The 17,438-nt window shown below is 42.5% G+C and overlaps 1 protein-coding gene across 12 annotated transcripts in view; it reads left to right on the plus strand.

Annotated features, from left to right (window-relative positions):
* Positions 1-17,438, plus strand: part of FGFR2 (fibroblast growth factor receptor 2) — an 80,145-nt gene that overhangs the window by 28,028 nt on the left and 34,679 nt on the right. For all 12 annotated transcript variants that reach the window (XM_082764984.1, XM_082764985.1, XM_082764980.1 and 9 more), the window contains one exon: positions 5,948-6,071. In XM_082764984.1, the coding sequence (XP_082621110.1) occupies positions 5,948-6,071 (124 nt within the window). The remainder of the gene's footprint in view (positions 1-5,947; positions 6,072-17,438) is intronic.

Raw genomic sequence — 17,438 nt, forward strand, 5'->3', positions numbered from 1 at the left:
TGGCTTAGTGCACGGACCTTTAACCTCCAGGTATCTGCCTAGGGCAGGTCAGAAGTCAGAACTGGGTCATCTTATCCCTGGAATGGCAGTGCATGGCTTTGGATGTCAGATTGCTGTTCATACGTGCCCCTCACCATCCTGTCCCAGATTTCTGAGCTACCTGGATCTCTTCTGGGAGCTTTCCATCCATGGCTCCTCATGCCCCTGGTGCCCTGATGGAGGGAACGTGGATGTTGCTTCGTGTGCTGTTGACTCAGATCCTGCTTGGTACAAAAAAATATGTTTTCCAGTGCAGAGGAGGACAAGCCATAGCCTCCTTTCCTCTCTAACTAGATTTACTGTAGAAAGTGTCAATTTTTCCAGCATTTGTGTTAGCAGAGAACGAAGCCCAGAAAATCTCCCCGCGTGAACACTAATTATCTAAGTAGACTTTTCCATCTGTTTGCTTACACCATAAATTGCTGTTGCTTATGAGTGTACACCTGGCAGCACCTTCTGCCTTTCATAATGCTATGGAGTGTTAACGAATTGGCTACAATTCAGTGGTTTTCACCTTTCTCACAGTGCTTATTTAAAAAAAATAAAAAAAAAGCCAATTAAAAAAACCCTTAATCCTGTCTTGGAAAATAATAGTAACTGTTTCAGTACTGACTGAGACATTGTTTGCACTCTTTACGTCTCATGAAGGGGAAATGCAGATATTACTCTTGAAAACCGTGAAGGAAAATCAGTGTCTTGCAAGACAGGATGGAGATACCTGATCTCTCTCTGGTTTGGGAGACTGATTTGTGGTGGGGTAAACCTACTGCCACTGCTAGCCTGTGTCAGGCACCTGGGTAAGCTCATTCAGACTCTGCTACAGACACACACAAAGTGGCACAAATTAAATTTTGGTTTTGTATATGAAATGTGTACAATTTCCTAGCTATGTATGTGCTCTGGGAAGAAACAACAGATGCTAATTTTTAAAGCCAGCTGGATAAGTGAAGTATATACCTATAATTCTAAATCATAAAACTTCTAACATCTATTTAGAGGAAAAAAAAAGAGGGGGAACAGCTGTGGATTTTAGGCTTTTTTGTTGCTTGTAAATGCATCACATTTAAAATGATCGGGAAGCATTTACTTATTGTCATTCTGCTTACCAAACCCAAGTATGTTCCAGATTCAGTTGGTGTCTTGAATACCTGTGTTTTTAAGGTGGATTTTTTTTTTTTTTTTCCAATGGATGTCTGTTAAAGAATGAGGTCTCCAGAGCTTCTAGAGGCTGTGTCCTCTATTTAATGGAGGGGCTGTGTGTGGTCTCTTCGGGCTTAGCCAAAATTATTGTGGAATGGGGAGAATTATATTTTCTTGTTAACCGCCTACCAACAAACTTACAGTGAAGGAATCCTCAGAAAGGAGTGAGTCTTCCCTTCTTGGCCCATGTTCAGCCAGCTGTAATGGCAACCCACGATAATTCCTGTACACCGGCTTGTCCTGAGTCATGCTGCCATTACCAGCTGACCTAACACTGTCCGGTCCTTTCAGAAGAGATGGTCATGACTTTAAGAGCAAAGAAAGGGAAAGAAAATGCAAAGTTTTCCCGTAATCCTCCAGCCACCTCTCTCCTGCTGCTAGGAAATCTCTTCCTTGTATGCTCTTTATCGCAATCAGATAGTGGCCTGTAGCACTTTGTCCCTCTGACTGGGGAATGTCTTGAGTCAATTTACATTCAGGCAGGCTAGCAGAAGGGCGTATGCGCTGGCCAAGATAGCTCCCAGAGTGAAATTCCTCCGCTGTGACTAATTCTGGGTGGTGAAATTCAAAATCGAACCTCTTATGATTTTTCAAGGCATATCTGAAGTTCCCCCAGTGAGGAGAAGGGGAATGGTTATTGAATTTCCAAACCCTTTTTAGATTTTTTTTATGCCTTCTCAAAAGTGGTGATAATTCTTGCTTGTGTGTTTTAAGGCATTTTAAGATTTGTTAGGGTGTATATTCTACGTGAGACCACATAATCTATGTGAGACCACAGCAGCCTTCGCTTTTCTGTACACCACCCAGAAAGCAAATGTACTTGTGTCAGTGGCTACTGTTTAAGTATTAACAGGTGGGTGTTTTCACATATGCATTTTGATAAGCTTCATCACTGCAGTGGTCTTTAACACGTTTAAATTCAGCCAGGCAAATACAGAGAAAAGGGAAGAAAGGTGACTCTATAGGAACCGCAGAAACCTGGGGCTTTTGTGTGGATGTTCTGCACGTGTACTCTTTCCCTGAGCTGTACCAGCTTACCTGAACCGTGCTGATTCTTGTGGGGTATCAGATTTTGATTTCTGCCATTGTGTTGATTTTTTTAAAAATTCATTTAAAATTGATCCATTTGTACCATTATTATTATTACTTTTTTTGCTAAATGATAACTTTTCATCATATATGCGATTACTAGGGATGTTTTGTGTTCTTAAAATTAAGCAGAACTTTCCACATTTTTTTATATGATACTCCAAAAGCCAAGTATTTCTATGAGATTTTCCTCACCCTTTTACGTTTTGTTTCTAGTTTGGATTTGCTCACTGCCGAGCTCTGTGTAAAGGATACAGTTGTATAGATTTGATACTGATGATTTAGTTTAAAAATTAAATTGTTTGGAGAGGTTGTCTGGAAGGTTTGGTTAAAAAAAGATTTGTGCAGGAAATTGCCCCAAAAAGCATCTCAGTAATATGCTAGCAGTGTCAATGCCTGATCAAGCAAAACCCATACTGAGATTATATTTACTATCCTAACGCCTTTGTGGAGAAAGTGCCCTCTTGGGAAGTGGGGTTAAGTCCTGTGAAGCACGGACGCAACATGAAAATGGTATTGCAAATACCATGGTATTTTTTTTTTTTTTAAGACAGTGCAAAAACAGTTATTACACTATGGCAACGAAGCATTTGGAGGGTCAAGCTATGATTCACGATACTTGGAATGCAGTTGTTCCCCGAATTTTGCCCTATTTAAAGAAAAGGCCATGACAAATTGGAAGGGTTACTCTGAAGGCTATGTGATGGGCTGTGTGGGTATTCTCAAGGGTTTTGAACAAACTTAATAGCAGGGCTTCAGGAAACAAAGTAGCAGAAATAACTGGATAATAACTGGCTTAGTCAGGTTGAAGAACTGGAGAAGTTTTCTAAAAGTGACAAATCCCTGGCTGTGGGCACTTGTACTTTCCCGGAGTCCATCTGCCTGGTGAGGATGCTCCCACCTTCAGTGATTTGTTTCTGTTCTCATGTGTGTGTTGTCTTTTTTTTTTTTTTTTTTTTTCCTCCCCTTTCTAGTGGATTGGTTCACACAAACTCCCCAATATGTTCTGCCTTCCAGACTAGCTCATGTCATCTTTTTTTAAATGGACCCAGCTGCTATTACCCAGGGAAATCACCAGGAGGGCTTTAACCTGCCTTCCCTAAGAGAGCACCTTTCAGGTACCTCTAACCTCTGCAACATCAGGCACGGGGCTCTTTTGGGTTGCTTTTCCCAAAAAGACCATCCCTGCTGCAGCTCATCCAGATGCAGAAAGCAGGGTCTGGGTGCTGCTGAAGCACTGCTTTGAAACGAGCTTTTACATGACCTGGTGTGGTTTTGGTGATGCTTTTCAGTAACGGCACCGAAGAGAGCCCTTGCTGGGGCTAGGTGGTTAGGGCTGCTTATTCTACAAGGCCCCATTAACACAGCCTGCGTGGTCACGGTGTCACCTACGGGGTGGCTGCAGGGACGTGGCAGGATCTTGGACCGAGGGGCTCAGCCTGGGAGCTGTCAGCAGGGGAAGAAAAGGCGCCTTCAGCTGGGCTCTGCAGTTGTAACCAGAAAGCAGCAAGCTAGCAGGCTGAATCTAGTTGAATCCAGACTCGTGACATAAATCCAGTTGTGTGACGATGTGTCATAAATGCTTTGGGCCTTCGCAGCAGTTGTTTAGCTCAAAACTAAAGAGGCCTAAGCTGTTGTTTTATTATAAAGATATTATCTCTTTCTCGTTGGAGTTGCGAGAAGGGAAATTACACAAATAGTTTTTAATGTTGCCATCCAGTGTATCCACTTGTGGCTGTAAGTTATGTTTTCTTATTGAATGCCACACAATTTCTTGCATTTTCCTGTCAGTTGATGTCTTAAAGTGCAACAAAAACTGTAGCTTTTCTGGATCCGTCTTCAGTTTCTCCTGTTTTGCAATCAAATATGTTAAAAAATGCTCTAATTCTGAATTTTTGCCATTGCAAGTTACAAATTTTAGAAGTTCAGGTAACTTTGACCAAGTCTTTGCCAAAAGAGCTCATACAGTAAAATATGCAATATATATAGCTGTTGTATTTCTTGTTTGCCAGCGCTTTATGATAGCAGTTATTCCTGACCAAATGCTGTCTTTGAGTGTCGTTTAGTAGAATAAGGAGATAATAAAATAGTATTGATAAACTCTAGCTTTGTAAACTTCTCTCTGAGCTCCTGATGCTGTGGAAAAAAAAAAACAAAAAAACACCAATGTATTGGTCTGATGCATACCACCAAAAGGGGGAGCTGGGGAGAGGGACTCTTAAGTTTGGGCTGGAGATTTTGGGGTCCTGTTGTCAAACATTTATTTGACATTTGGTCACCATCCATGCCCTCTACCTACTGCTGGGGGCTCACCCACATTTTCTTTGTTTTTTAAAGCCCCCATGGGCAATCGTTAGCTAGCAGGAGACCCTTAGAGAGGGCTCTTCTCAGCTTTGGGCTGAAGGTGTTTTTACTCCAGCAGGTGTGAGGGCTGCTGGCAGCGTGGATGCAGCCCTAGCAGCCTGTTCCTGCTGGAGGAAGACCTATACAATAGGCGAGCACGAAACAGGGTTTCAAACCTGTGGTTGTAATAAACTTTCATGAACATGTAGTTACTGGAAGTGTCACTGTATGGTCAATAAATTTTTCTGGTATACGGCACTGAATTACTACTTTCCATTTGGATGATTAAAATTACTGTACCAGATTGTATTTTATTCCATTTGCTAAAACATGTACTTCGCAGTTTAAAAGCTGTACATTACAGCTACATGATGTTAAGATTTTTGAGCACTTTGTCAAAAATGTAATGCTGAAACAAGGGATTAATGGATAGCCAGCAAGAGGTCATTCTGGGAGCCAATTTATGATGCAGAGAATATATATGTGTACTGGATGACTCTATATCCTTCCAGTATTGGGCCGGATCCTATTTTCTGCGAGACCATTGCCAACGCTCCTTTTGAGTTCAAATGGGAAAGGAATCAGCACCTTTAATACATTGTGTCCGAGAAGGATTGTATGAAATAAGCATATATCCTTATATTCTGTTTCAGTGAGGGTTTCCTTCAAGCATTTTTTCAGGAGGCCTTCATTTCTTTCAGCCCTATAGCAGTAAGAGATGTGGCCCCGCTGTTTCTTTAGGAGGGAGCCCAGGCGTTGCCCCTCTTTGTACTTGGTTTCTCCAAAATGCGGGCTGTGTAATTGAGCTATTAGAGCACAAAGCAGACTGGGATGTTAGGGGATCATATCCATCCCATATTGCTTGTGGGTAGTTAATATTACAGGATGATTGTTTGGAGACAGATGAGAAATATCTGGAGGGTGTGAATTCACATTGGAGTGGATTGAGAGGTAAACCTGGTACAACGACTGCTGCTAATTGGTGCCATCGTCGTAAGCCTGGTAGGACTGGATGTGCACTGAAGTCTGAAGTGCTCAAATTAGGGAGGAGATATGTTTATAATGGGGTACATGAAAACTGCTGTACTTGTGCTGTACCTGATCAAGCATAAATAAAGCATTTAAATATCTGGAACTGTAAAAACGAGCAGCAAAGAGACTAATTTTAAACTTGGACTACAAAAGATGGATTTATTTGCGAAAACTGTTGTTTTGGAGGGTGAAATGGGGACACTGTGCTAGGGAAGATCTCAATTTCTGTCTGCAACCCCACCAGGTCCGCAACCAGCACTGGAGTCTCATCATGGAGAGCGTAGTCCCATCTGACAAAGGAAATTATACGTGTATCGTGGAAAACCAGTACGGCTCCATCAATCACACGTACCACCTTGACGTTGTCGGTAAGTAACCTTCTGTCAAATGCGTGGGGATGTTTTTAATTAATGGCTGCATTTCTTCAAGAAAACATTTAGGACTAGGCTGATACATTTTGTGTCAGTTTTGAAGATGATTTGATGGTAGTCTGAAGGTAGGAATCCATTGCATAACAATTCCTGTGTAACTTAATGTATTCATTTGTCTCATTTGTGTCTGTATGACCAATCTGCCCGTACCTAGGCAAAGCTGTAATATCTGTGTGTGCAAGTAAGCTCTTGTTAATTGCTCATTGCTGGGATACACCTAAAGGCGTATTCCTGAAGAACAAATAGTAAATACTAATGCAATTTTAATTATTAGTATTACAACTTAATTATTACTGGTACGATTGTATTGGCACCAATTTTAATAACTGCAGTTGTGAAAACTGTCAAGTGATCCTTGAGATGGCTGGTTACTACAGCTGAAATAATCCTCTTAGGAAAGCTAGATATTGACTTCAGGGAAGCCAAGGCAGATCTGGAGTTGCAGAGAAGGTACTTGGCATTTGCAGCAGATCTGAATGCAGCCTGTTAGGTGGGCTATGGGCCGTTCCCGAAACACAGACAGCAAAAATTGGGAAGATGTGTTTCACCTGAGGACAAATTCTAAAAAGCTGTGTGAGTTCTTAGGAGCCAGCAGTGTTGTGATTTAGCAGCACTACTAAGCACATGCTTAGTAATATTAACTTAATACCAAAATCCTGTTGACTTTAATAAGGCTTACACATTTATTAAAGTGCTTAGCTAAATTAGGGCTTGAAATCTCAGGAGCTAATTCCATTCACCCCTAGTCTTGCTGATTAGCCTGGATGGGTGTGAGTAGTTTTATGGAATCTGCAGGGATTGCTATCCACAGTAATCAGTTTGGCTATTATAACAGGACTAATAGTGATTTCTATTATAACAGGACTGTAGTAATTTTGGGGATCTGAGCTGCAGTTTCTGAAGTGTATCTGAATGGACTTTGGTCTCCCCAGGCTTGTGGGGTGATCTGATCTTCACTGTCTCTAGGATAAAACTTTGGTCAATCAGTACTGAAAGCAAAAATAAATTTGATTATTGTAAATGATTTTTGTCTGGTGATTGGAAGCCCAACTTGTTTTCTAGAGCAAATCTTATCGTAAGTTTGGGTGCATTTGGACAAAGCAGTGACAAAATTTTCATTTTGCATTCTGTAGAATGTTTCTTTACATGAATGAAAATGCCTCCCTCGAGTTGTTTTAGATGCTCTTTGCTAGTACCTTACTTTGTCCTGGACCACTTAAATCTCCAGAAATCCCCAAATCTAAAGGGGATTTGTGCAGCAGAGCAGGAGGGAGAGAATTTTGTGATGGGGATGCTGTGAGACTGCAGCCCTACCTGTACATTGAAGTCTTCAAAGACGGTCTGAACCGCCCAACCCTCCTATCCCTGTTCTTTAGGTAGATAACACCAAAAACAGACTGAGGATTTTTATAGCATTAGCAATATTTTGTCATCCCTCAGTAGGATGAGCCATGCGTGTTGTTGAGGTCAAACAAGTGTTCTTGTTTGAACACTTGTTCAATACCATTTGTTGATGGTACAGTAGTGGCTGCCAGAGCTGGGAATACACAGCTCCCTGTGTGCCCCGCTGTGGTGTGGAGCTGCTTGCCCTGGCTGGACTTACAGGGGAAGAATGTAAGGGAGTGGCTAGCTGAGGGATTTGTGGAGGTTTTTTGCTATTTGCTTAATCCTTTAGAGGATCCTAGATTGATTCAATTTTGGTTTTGCTAAAAGATGCTTTTAGTAGGGTGCATGAGATGAAGAAGTTTCTTGCAATATTGGGATTTTACCTTGCTCAAACAAAAATAGTTTAAAATCCCCCTTTCCTTCTGTCCCTTGATCCTTCTCCTTGTTGCCTTTGAGGTCCCAGTCATGGTGACTGTAAATTTCTGTACCCAGTTTTTCTTTCTAGCAAATGTGTTCGTGGATGATGCAGTCACTTGAGCAAATATTTGTCAGAAGCCCTCTCACCTCTTCTCCCTTTGAGCCTTTTGAATGCCTTACATTGAGGAATATTATGCAGGAGTTTATTTTTCCTGGCAGTAAATTATAGCGACCTGCATGAATGAATGGAATGGCAATAAGGATTATGTCATTTATTTAAATGTCTATTCCTTTCCTATAGGGAAGCAGAAAAGTAAATAGTGAGGTCAAGTTCTTCAAAAGCAACTGGCGACTTGGGGGTGCTGGGTACGAATGTCTTACTCATGGCACCCAAGGGAGACCTGATTTTCCCTGGGGGAATATTCAGCATTTTCTGATACTTAGACCCTAGGAGATGGGAAAGCAAATGTCCAGAAGTCACTTCTGCAAAGCACAGCTGGCGTTTTGGAGCTCAGCATGCTTCATCGTTTTATTCCCTTTTTGCATTTAGTTTGAGTGAAAGGGTGTAATTGTTAGTTTACTTTGAAAACACACACATGGGATTGTGCACCCCAAGATAACTAATACCGTGCATTGAATTTACTGAGAGTCTCTCAAGAGATGCTGCGCAGGGACTTTAATCTGAAAGGGGCATTGATGCTAGAGAGCTTGTCCATTTCTGTTGCTGAAAGCTTTCAATAATTGTGGAGGTTGGGCAAGAAATTGCTGAAGCAGTAAATTACAACAGGCCAGAAGGGGAAACTCTGACTGTTTTTTCTAGTTAAGACAGTTCTACAGAAGTTAATTTTCTGCCTTTTTTATTTTATTTTTTATTTTTTTTTCTTCATATGATTTTTCCATTCCCATAGGGTTGTGCAGAGTTATGGATGTTTGTTTAGAGGCTATTGCATATGTAGACCGCATCTTACAAACTTCAGGTCGTTAATTTTAGGCCAGGTTGTGTGTGGAAAACTGTCAGTTGAAAGCCTCTGCAATTGCTTTTCCTACATGGTTTAACTGATTCCAGAGTTGATTAAGTGTAAGTAATAGCAAATGGTATTAAACATGGTAATGTATTATATGAACACGAGCATCTGACTATATGGTGTAATGTAGAGAACCCTCTGATTATGTCACAGATTTGGGAGGTATCCCAGCAAAAATCGTGCCAAATAATGACACAATGCTAGTTAGGAATATCCAGTATTACTTGATGCCAATTACTTTCCAAACCTTGAACTCTTTCGACAGTTAAAAGCCTGGAGCCAGCAGGGCTGAGAAGTTTTTCAGCCCTAATGTTAGGTGTGAAGTATTCTCGTTTTTACCTTGTAATTACTTGCAAGAACTCTCTTAAAACAGTCAGCTCTGCTCAGATGGTCTCATTCAAATTTACAAACCTGGCAAAAGAGTCATACTGAATTTTTTACAATGGGAGTAGAAAATACTGCCGAATAAAGCAGCTCCTCTGTGTAACACCAAATACTTGTCTGCATTGACAGCGTGAGCAGGGAACAGTCCAGAGAAGTTGGACAGGATATTCTGTGCTGGACGATGTTATTCTTTAAAAGTTCAGGACACCTGCATGGGCTGCCTTCTCCTCGCCCCTCCTGCCCTAAGCAAGGACTGGAGCAGGCTGCAGGTTCTGCAGATGTGCTGATGGTACCAGTGGCGAACTGTGGCCATGCAAAACGCTGTTGGGAAGGAAGAGGAGTGGTCTCCAGCTATTCATTGGAGTACTACCCAGAGGCTTCAATTAATATCAGATATTTGTTGCCCAAGGCATTGTGCCAGTGCACAGTAATTACTTACAACCTAAATGCAGAGACTGGGGGGAAGGAAACGTCACTGTCCATTTTATAGATGAAAAACCAGCTGTGGAGCGCTGAAATTTCTAGCCCTGGGTCACACAGGAAGCTGGTGGCAGAACAAAAAAGAAAGCTAGTATTTGGATCCTCCTCCAACTCTTTAATTAAAAGAATTATTTCCTTTGTAAAGTTCAGCCCATCAGCTGGTTTTTACATGCAGCTCAAGTGCCTTTTTCTTTTTTTGTGTGTGCGTTTAATGGCAGGTAGAAGCTCACATTTTTATAGTAAGCTTGCTAATAGACTAACTCGGTTCTCATTAAACATATATAAAGTCATACAGTCTTAAGGGAGAATGATTGAAAACTATGTGGTTTGCACTTATGAGTCGTATTGTAGTGAATCCGGGTTGTAGGAAGCAACGTGGGAATGTAGCCACTGAGACTTGTACATAATTAGATCACTCTTGGATTGCAATTATCGCTAGAGTACTGTTTCAGCAGCGGCAGTTCTGTTTGAGCATGGAAGTAACTAATTGAATTTATATTTTAACAGCAAAAAAGGTTAGTCTTTAACACGCATGGTGCAGGTAGCCATTTCTGTCCTATTTAATGTCATCATCCAGGGAAACAAAAGATTGGTTTGGTTTCAGATGGAGTTCTGCACATTACCTCATTTACTGGGTCTTGCACGCAGCTGCCATGGCACGACACATCTCTCAAGAATGTGGAGTGAGGAGACTCTAATGTTTACTATAAAACCGAACATAACGTGTCACAAATAATATATATATATATAATACACATGATAATATATAAGATATACCATGTATATAATATACATACATACATATATATATATAAAGTCCTTTTGCAACCAGTTTAGCTGTACATTGAGTTTCTATTTCACCTGATAGCCATGCCTTCGGTTCACGTCACTCAGGAATGAGCTCCAGATGTAGAATAGTACCATGCAGTTGTCCCTTAGCAGTAGTTCGTATTTTCTTATAAAAACATGGTAAGGATAAATTCTAGCCCAGGAAGCATTTTAAATGACTCTCAACTTAAAGCTTGTGCCCTAGAAATTCTGCATATGAGTGGTTTTCCTGGTGGGTGTGCAGAAAAGCACTTGTATTCTGAACTCTTGGAGGTTTAGGGGGCTTAAGGGTGAATTTTACTCATGCTTTTTACAGCATGTTATTAAACAAACAAGATTTCATTAAAATGGAATCTTCTTTTTGATTTTGACACTTATTCACTGTTTGTATTTCCTTTAGTATAGGCATAAGAAAAACTTGGCTTGCATTTATTTCTAGTTAGTTTTTATTTCTGGGTTTTCCTATGCTCTCAGAGTCTCTAGCTGTGACCATGATATGGATACATATATATATATAAATATTATTTTTAAAGAAGTTTCCACTTTGTCATTCCTGAATTCATTCATTTGGTTTTGCCAAGACGTTGTTTTGTCAAAATTCAGAATCAGTTTAACCACAGAACATTAATTTCCAGAGATTGTTTTTAGGATTCAGGTTACATCTGGAAAAGACACTGACACCAGCTAGATACCTGCACTGTGCATTGCATCACTTGGTGCCTGTCAGGAGTTAAATGCAGGTATTGCTACCAAGCCTCAGCTTGTGTTTCTAGCAGATGGGGCTGTAGTTGTTGACAATCCTAGCACAGACAAGCTTCGGCTTGACATCCTCACCCAGGTGCCTGCGGCCCAGGACATGACGAGACAGGGGCTGCAAGCATGAAGGCATCCACGCCGATGCTTGCCCTTAGGTGTTTGGTTAGGCCGAGAGGGAAGAAGATTTTGTTTCATGTACTGATAAGCCTGAGTGTGGACTTTACACCTGGCACTAGGCTTTTGGCAAGGTGCGCGTAGCTGAGACGAAATTACGCAAATTGTTCAGTGCTGGAGGCTGTGCGGTTCGCTCCCGAAAACAAAGGCCGCAGTGTGATGGTTCAGCTGAGGGAAAAGGCAAGCTCGCGCCTCCCCCCGCCCGCCTTCCTTAATAAGGCAAAAATACTCCCAAACCCTAGTTTTATAGCGCTAGAGCTTCTGATTTCATTGGAGTAGTCTGGCTAAATTACATTTTATGGACAAATACTGGTGTCATTACTTCATCTGCTGGGTGAGCACTGCATTTGTCATGTTTGGAGCGCTTCCTGCGGAGCCTGCTGTGGGAGGACTGGTCTCCCTGTCCCACTTTCTGTCTTATTGCAGCCCCAAGGCAGGTATTTCTCTTCCTTTTGATGAATGATGAACAGGATATTGTTTCAGCCCTGCTATTATCATTTTTAATCATGCCTCCTAATTCATGCAGCATCACACTCGTGGAAATACAAGTAGGAATTCGCAGGGGCTGCCTGAAGATGCTAGGCAGACTTGTGTTTTTCAACGTGCAGTTGGCACGTGTCGAAAGCCACATCTGTGCCTGCAGATAATCCCACTGCCACTCACCACTGGTGAGATGAATTTTAACTGGGATGCTCGCCCTAGGGGGTGAGTGTTTCCAGGGACACTCACCCCCAAGGTTGGGTTTGGGGGATTAAACTAAGGGTAAAAGAGGTGTAGCAGTGGTGGAAGTGGATGGAGATGGCACTGAACTGTAGATTGAAGTGATAGTTATCAAGAGTTGTGTATGGCTGCAGTGAGGCTGGGGACAACGGGACTGGAAAAATGCTACAGTGACAAGGTGGGAGGGCTCTTCCCAGAGTTTCACAGTGCAGGAGAGAAAAGACCTTGATGAAAAGGTACCGGAGGGAGATAGATAAGAGTGTGAGACACCTGGGAGTACCAAAGGGTGCACAAATCAGTGAAATGTGGAATTCTGTGGCTGGTACAGAAAAGGTTGTCCTGACAGCCTGCACGCGGGTGTCCTCTCCTCTCGCTGCTGTGCAAACCACTGTGCCACTTGAATTCCAGAGGTGGCTGGATTTTATAGCTTTTCTGGATTTTGAGTCATTAGGTCATCTTTGGGTTACTCGTGCTCCCATGGTGCAGCTTTAACAGCAATTGCTGCATTTAAACGTAAAAATGAAGTAAAATATAATGCAAATGTAATTTAAAAGCCACATTAAAAATCATAGTTTGCTAAGCACTTTTGAATATTGAACTGCTCTGTAAATATAAAATATTATGATTATTTTTTCAGGTTGCTATTTAAAAGGTTGCATGAATGTGTTAAAAAATTTGACTGTTTGTGTTCATGGAAGAAAAAATACTAATACTATCAGAGTTTGATCTGAATGAAGAACTCAATACAACTTTATAGTAGTTGGAATAGAATTGTTTTTTGCCATTTTTACCATTTTTGCCATTCTTGTGGTGGGACATTCGTCCATGTGATGGTAAAATCCCTTGTGATGTCCTTGTGATAATTTCAAACCTCTGTACCTCAATATAGTGAGTGTGCTGCAGGGGAAAAAAAAAAGTTTTGGAAGGTTTACATAATCTTTTTCGTTTTTACTTTAAATGCAGAACTGCTTGCAGGAAAGGAAATTTGGAGGATGAAAAACTATGCAGTCAAGTCACAATAACAGCAGCAAAAGTCACTCCTGCTGCATGCTTTATGGCATCAGTGGGTGCACTGATGAGTTAAACCCACTGCAGCTGGGAGAGGGCATCATCCCTGTAGGAGAGATGCTATTTGCCAGGCATATGGTAAACCTTTGGCAGAGCCTGCTGGGGAGCCCAGAGCAGCCGTGCTGAACCCCAGAGTTGTCTCTGTGGTTGTGGTGGACCATCTGAGTGCTGGGAGCTGTGCACAGTACGAAGGATATCTCCACACATAAAAATTAATGCAATCTCTGGAAATGGCCAGAGCAATAAAATTTTACCACTTGTCTGTGAGAAAGTTACAAATAGTTTTTCATTTTCTCTTGTAGTCTCTTTTAGGTCACATTGGAAAGAATTTCAATGAAAATTTCAGCTCCTCGTTGTTCCATTTCCCATGCTTTTCTCACACCAAAGTGAGGACTCTCCCCTCTTTGTTCAGACACGCATGAAGCTTTTGCTTATGCATGTGCTATGTGAGGGGTATTGAAAGGGAGCCCCAGGATTAGCACTGTACAATTTTCTGCTGTGACTTTTTTTGTCCCACAGTTTTGGTGAAACTCATGCTGTGTCAGCCTGACAACAAGGACAAACTGGTCCTAAAGCCCTTTTGATGGTTTCATATTTTACAACAAGATCGTTCATGTCGTCTGCCTTAGCCCTCGTCTTGCTGGGGATTCCTCTGTCTCATTTAACTCCCCCCCATATATGTGTGAGCTGAAGGGATAGTTTTTAGCTAGTCCTGATTGTGATTTTTCTACTGTTTCCACCGACATCAAGCTTTGTGCCGAGCCAAATCAATCTTGCTGCAGCTTTTTTTTTTTTTTTCCTCCCGGCTTGCTGCCATATGAGAAAAGGTGTGCAGATGAACCGATGCTGTAAAGGTGTTATGCAGAGATGAATTTTAGCTAAAATGCACATAGGACAGCAAGTGAAAGCTACGCTGTAGAGCTATCCAAAGAGACAGATGGGAGAACGTCAGCGGGAGCTTTGCCTGCTGGAAAAACACTGCCATTACTTCCAGTTGGAGGTGAAGGTGGTAAAGCCAAGGACAAAGAGTTTGAAAATACATGATTTGTTTCTGCAAAGATTTAAAAAGGCACTGCCTTCTACTCGACTGCTCTTGGTTAGAAGGAGGGTTTAGGTAGCACAGGAGGTTGGATGGGATGGTAAACGCTTTGCTAACGGTAGGAAGATGCCTGCTTGTGGTGCCTGTGACAAAATGTTAGCCTTTAGGATGCAAGTTGTTTAATAATGACTGTTAAAATGTTTAATTTAATGAGAAAATATTGTTCAGTGACAGCAGGGAATATACGGGGCCTGATCCCTAGGTTTCTTACTTCAGGCTGATTTCTGATTCTGGTCCCTGACGGACGTTTGGGCCCTGTAATTAGCACTGACGAAGTGTGCGACACAGTTGTGGAAAGAACTTTATATAAAGGCACCTAAATTAGAGCAGAGAGGGAGAATAGGAAGTGGTTGAGGGGGTTAGCCCCATCACTAGCCCCATGGCCAAGTCCCTGTGCTGCTCTGGGCCTAGCTGGGTTGACGTGTGTGGGCCAGGAGCTCCAGCTGCAGTGACACCCCTTGGAGCTCTTGGCTCTGCGGCTGCTTCTTTGAGTAGCGTTGGCCTGATAGGAAATGCTACACAGGGAGACTCCTGCTGCACAGGAATGCTGGATAGCACAAATGCTTGTTGGCTAGTACCTATTGGTGAAAGATGCCAAAATTTGTAAGGCATGATTTCATCAGCACTGGTAATGCTGGTCTGATCCACAGGCTGTTCTGCTCGTCTGTCTGAAGGGCTCCTGCTCTTTGTCAAGTGCTCTTGCCAGGGATGGTCTTTATCTCTTAATGACAGTGATCTGTTACTCCTTGTAGCCTTAAAGCATCTTCTGGTTTTGCAGAGAGCTTGTGAAGAGAGCATGGTCCCTGACACACTGTGGATGATACCTTGGTGTGTATAAATTACCGCTGGGGTGGTGATTTGAGGGGTGTGTATGTATGTTCATATAAATGGAACATGACAGTTCAGCAGCACTTCTGAATTGGCTATAAACAACACGCCGCGCTTCATATTATGCAGAAGGGAAACCAAACTGACGTGCATCTGGTAGAAGCTACTCAGCTCCTGGCTCACATATACGCCGTGTATGACATTCATTAGTAGAGGCATTTTGCCTACACCTGCTCGGTTGTTTCTGATCTTCTGCAAGAGCAGCCAGCGCCCAACCTTACTCCTCCGCACCGCTGAGCAAATAGTGGAGGTAGCAGTGTTTTCCTTCCAGCCCTTCATAGAGCACAGGCCCCCATAAGCAATTGCTTATTGCTGGAGAAGGGAAGTGAAGGTTTGGCTTGGCCTGTGTGTAGAAAACTACCCCGAAGGAGGAAATTCCTGTGGGGACTCTGACATCTGTTTGGTTAGACCCCTCCTATGCCACTCCACCTAGAGGTATGGAAAGCAAGTGTCGTTTAAAGGCAGGTCCTTCACATGAACTTGGATAATGCTGGATTTATAGGGAAACTTGTTTTGCAGTTCCTCAGGCCTTGGCTGCTTCTGGAACTCTCCTCAAAGGCACTCTGTAATTCAGAGAGCAATAGTTAATCCAGGCTCCAAGTGTTGGTGAACTGAGGCCGGATTAGCAGCTTGTTTAGGAGGAGTCTTTCCTGAAGGACAGTGACGCTCATGCCTCTCCTTCCAAACCAGTTCCTTGTCTGTCAGGCAGAAGAGGACAGAAACATGAATGGTCTCTGCTCACTGAATGGTGAGAGATTCATAAGAATTTATCTTTTTTAATGGTTGCTATTTAACCCATATTGGTAGTGATCACAGACAGGCATTACTGTGCTCAGCCCAATGGCTTTACTATATGCCCTCACCTGATGGTAGGTATCCACACCTCCAAAAAAAAAATCATCAGAGCCAGCAGTAACAGTTTGCATGTGTACAGTCTCACCAGGGATGCCAAAAATTGAATGAGCATAGGGACGAGTGACTTGTGTAGGTAGAGCGAATTGTTCCCTCAAACTGTGGCTGAAGGTTGCCTTCTGGCACCTCCCATGTTAGGTACATGGCTCAGTGGGAGCACTGGGAGACATCTGCCTACAGGGTGAAAATGAAACTTGGGAGAAATATTTCAGTCCAAATGTATGGTAGAAAAGCCTGTGATGAAAAGGCTGAAGAGTCAGTCCTGCGAGTTTGGGAAGCCAAAGCCATGGCAAGTGCATGTGATTGCAGTCTAGCATAAAAGACTATAGGATGATTTTTGACACGCATCATTTAAAGGATAATTGACATTTTCCAAAGCAATAGATGTTGCATGATGGCTGGATATGCAGAACCTCTACCAAAGGCTATTGATCCACAGTGGTTACTGACACCACAGTGGTCGGTGATGCCACACTTGGAGGCATCCTTGGAGGGAGCTCTGACAGTGTCAGCTGTCATGACTCCTTAGCTTTCAGTAACATTTCAAAATTGATATTAAAGGCTCTGGAGAATGTGTCTGTCCAATGAAAAATTGTGGAAAAGAATCGGATTACTTTTTCTTTTATTTTCCCATTTTAATGGAGGGTCTCTCCATTGTCCCCAGAACTCTTGCATTTGCTATTCAGCTTTTATTTCCTTAGCTTGCACTTGAATCACACATTTGCAAGGAGAGGAAACAGGCACATTCAAAAGGAGAAAATAAGAGTAGTTTTCATTTTTTTGAAATGAATCAATTGCCTTATCCAAAGCCTCCAAAGCCCATTGAATTCCATGTGAGTTATTCCCCTGACTTCAATGGGCTTTGGTTCTGGCTTTTAGCTCCCATGAAAGGTCCTGAACTGTCTGTCCTGGGGTGACAGGGAGGCTTGGATAGACAATTACCAGAGCTCTTCTCAGCCCTTGGCACAGCCAGGTTGCTAAGGAGACTTGGCCTCTGGATAGGACCCGGAGTTCACCCCTTCCGGGGTTATTGTCTCCTCTCCCTGCCAGCGCACTCCAGTAGCGGCAGTGGCAATTTTTCAGTCACAATACGCTCCCCTTCAGCCTCTGGCAGCCACAAGTCCTGTCCTACATCTTCCTGCAGCTGGCACGCTCGACAGGCAGCCT

Source organism: Aythya marila (assembly GCF_965140915.1).
Source record: "Aythya marila genome assembly, chromosome: 7".
Classification (NCBI taxonomy): Eukaryota; Metazoa; Chordata; class Aves; order Anseriformes; family Anatidae; genus Aythya; species Aythya marila.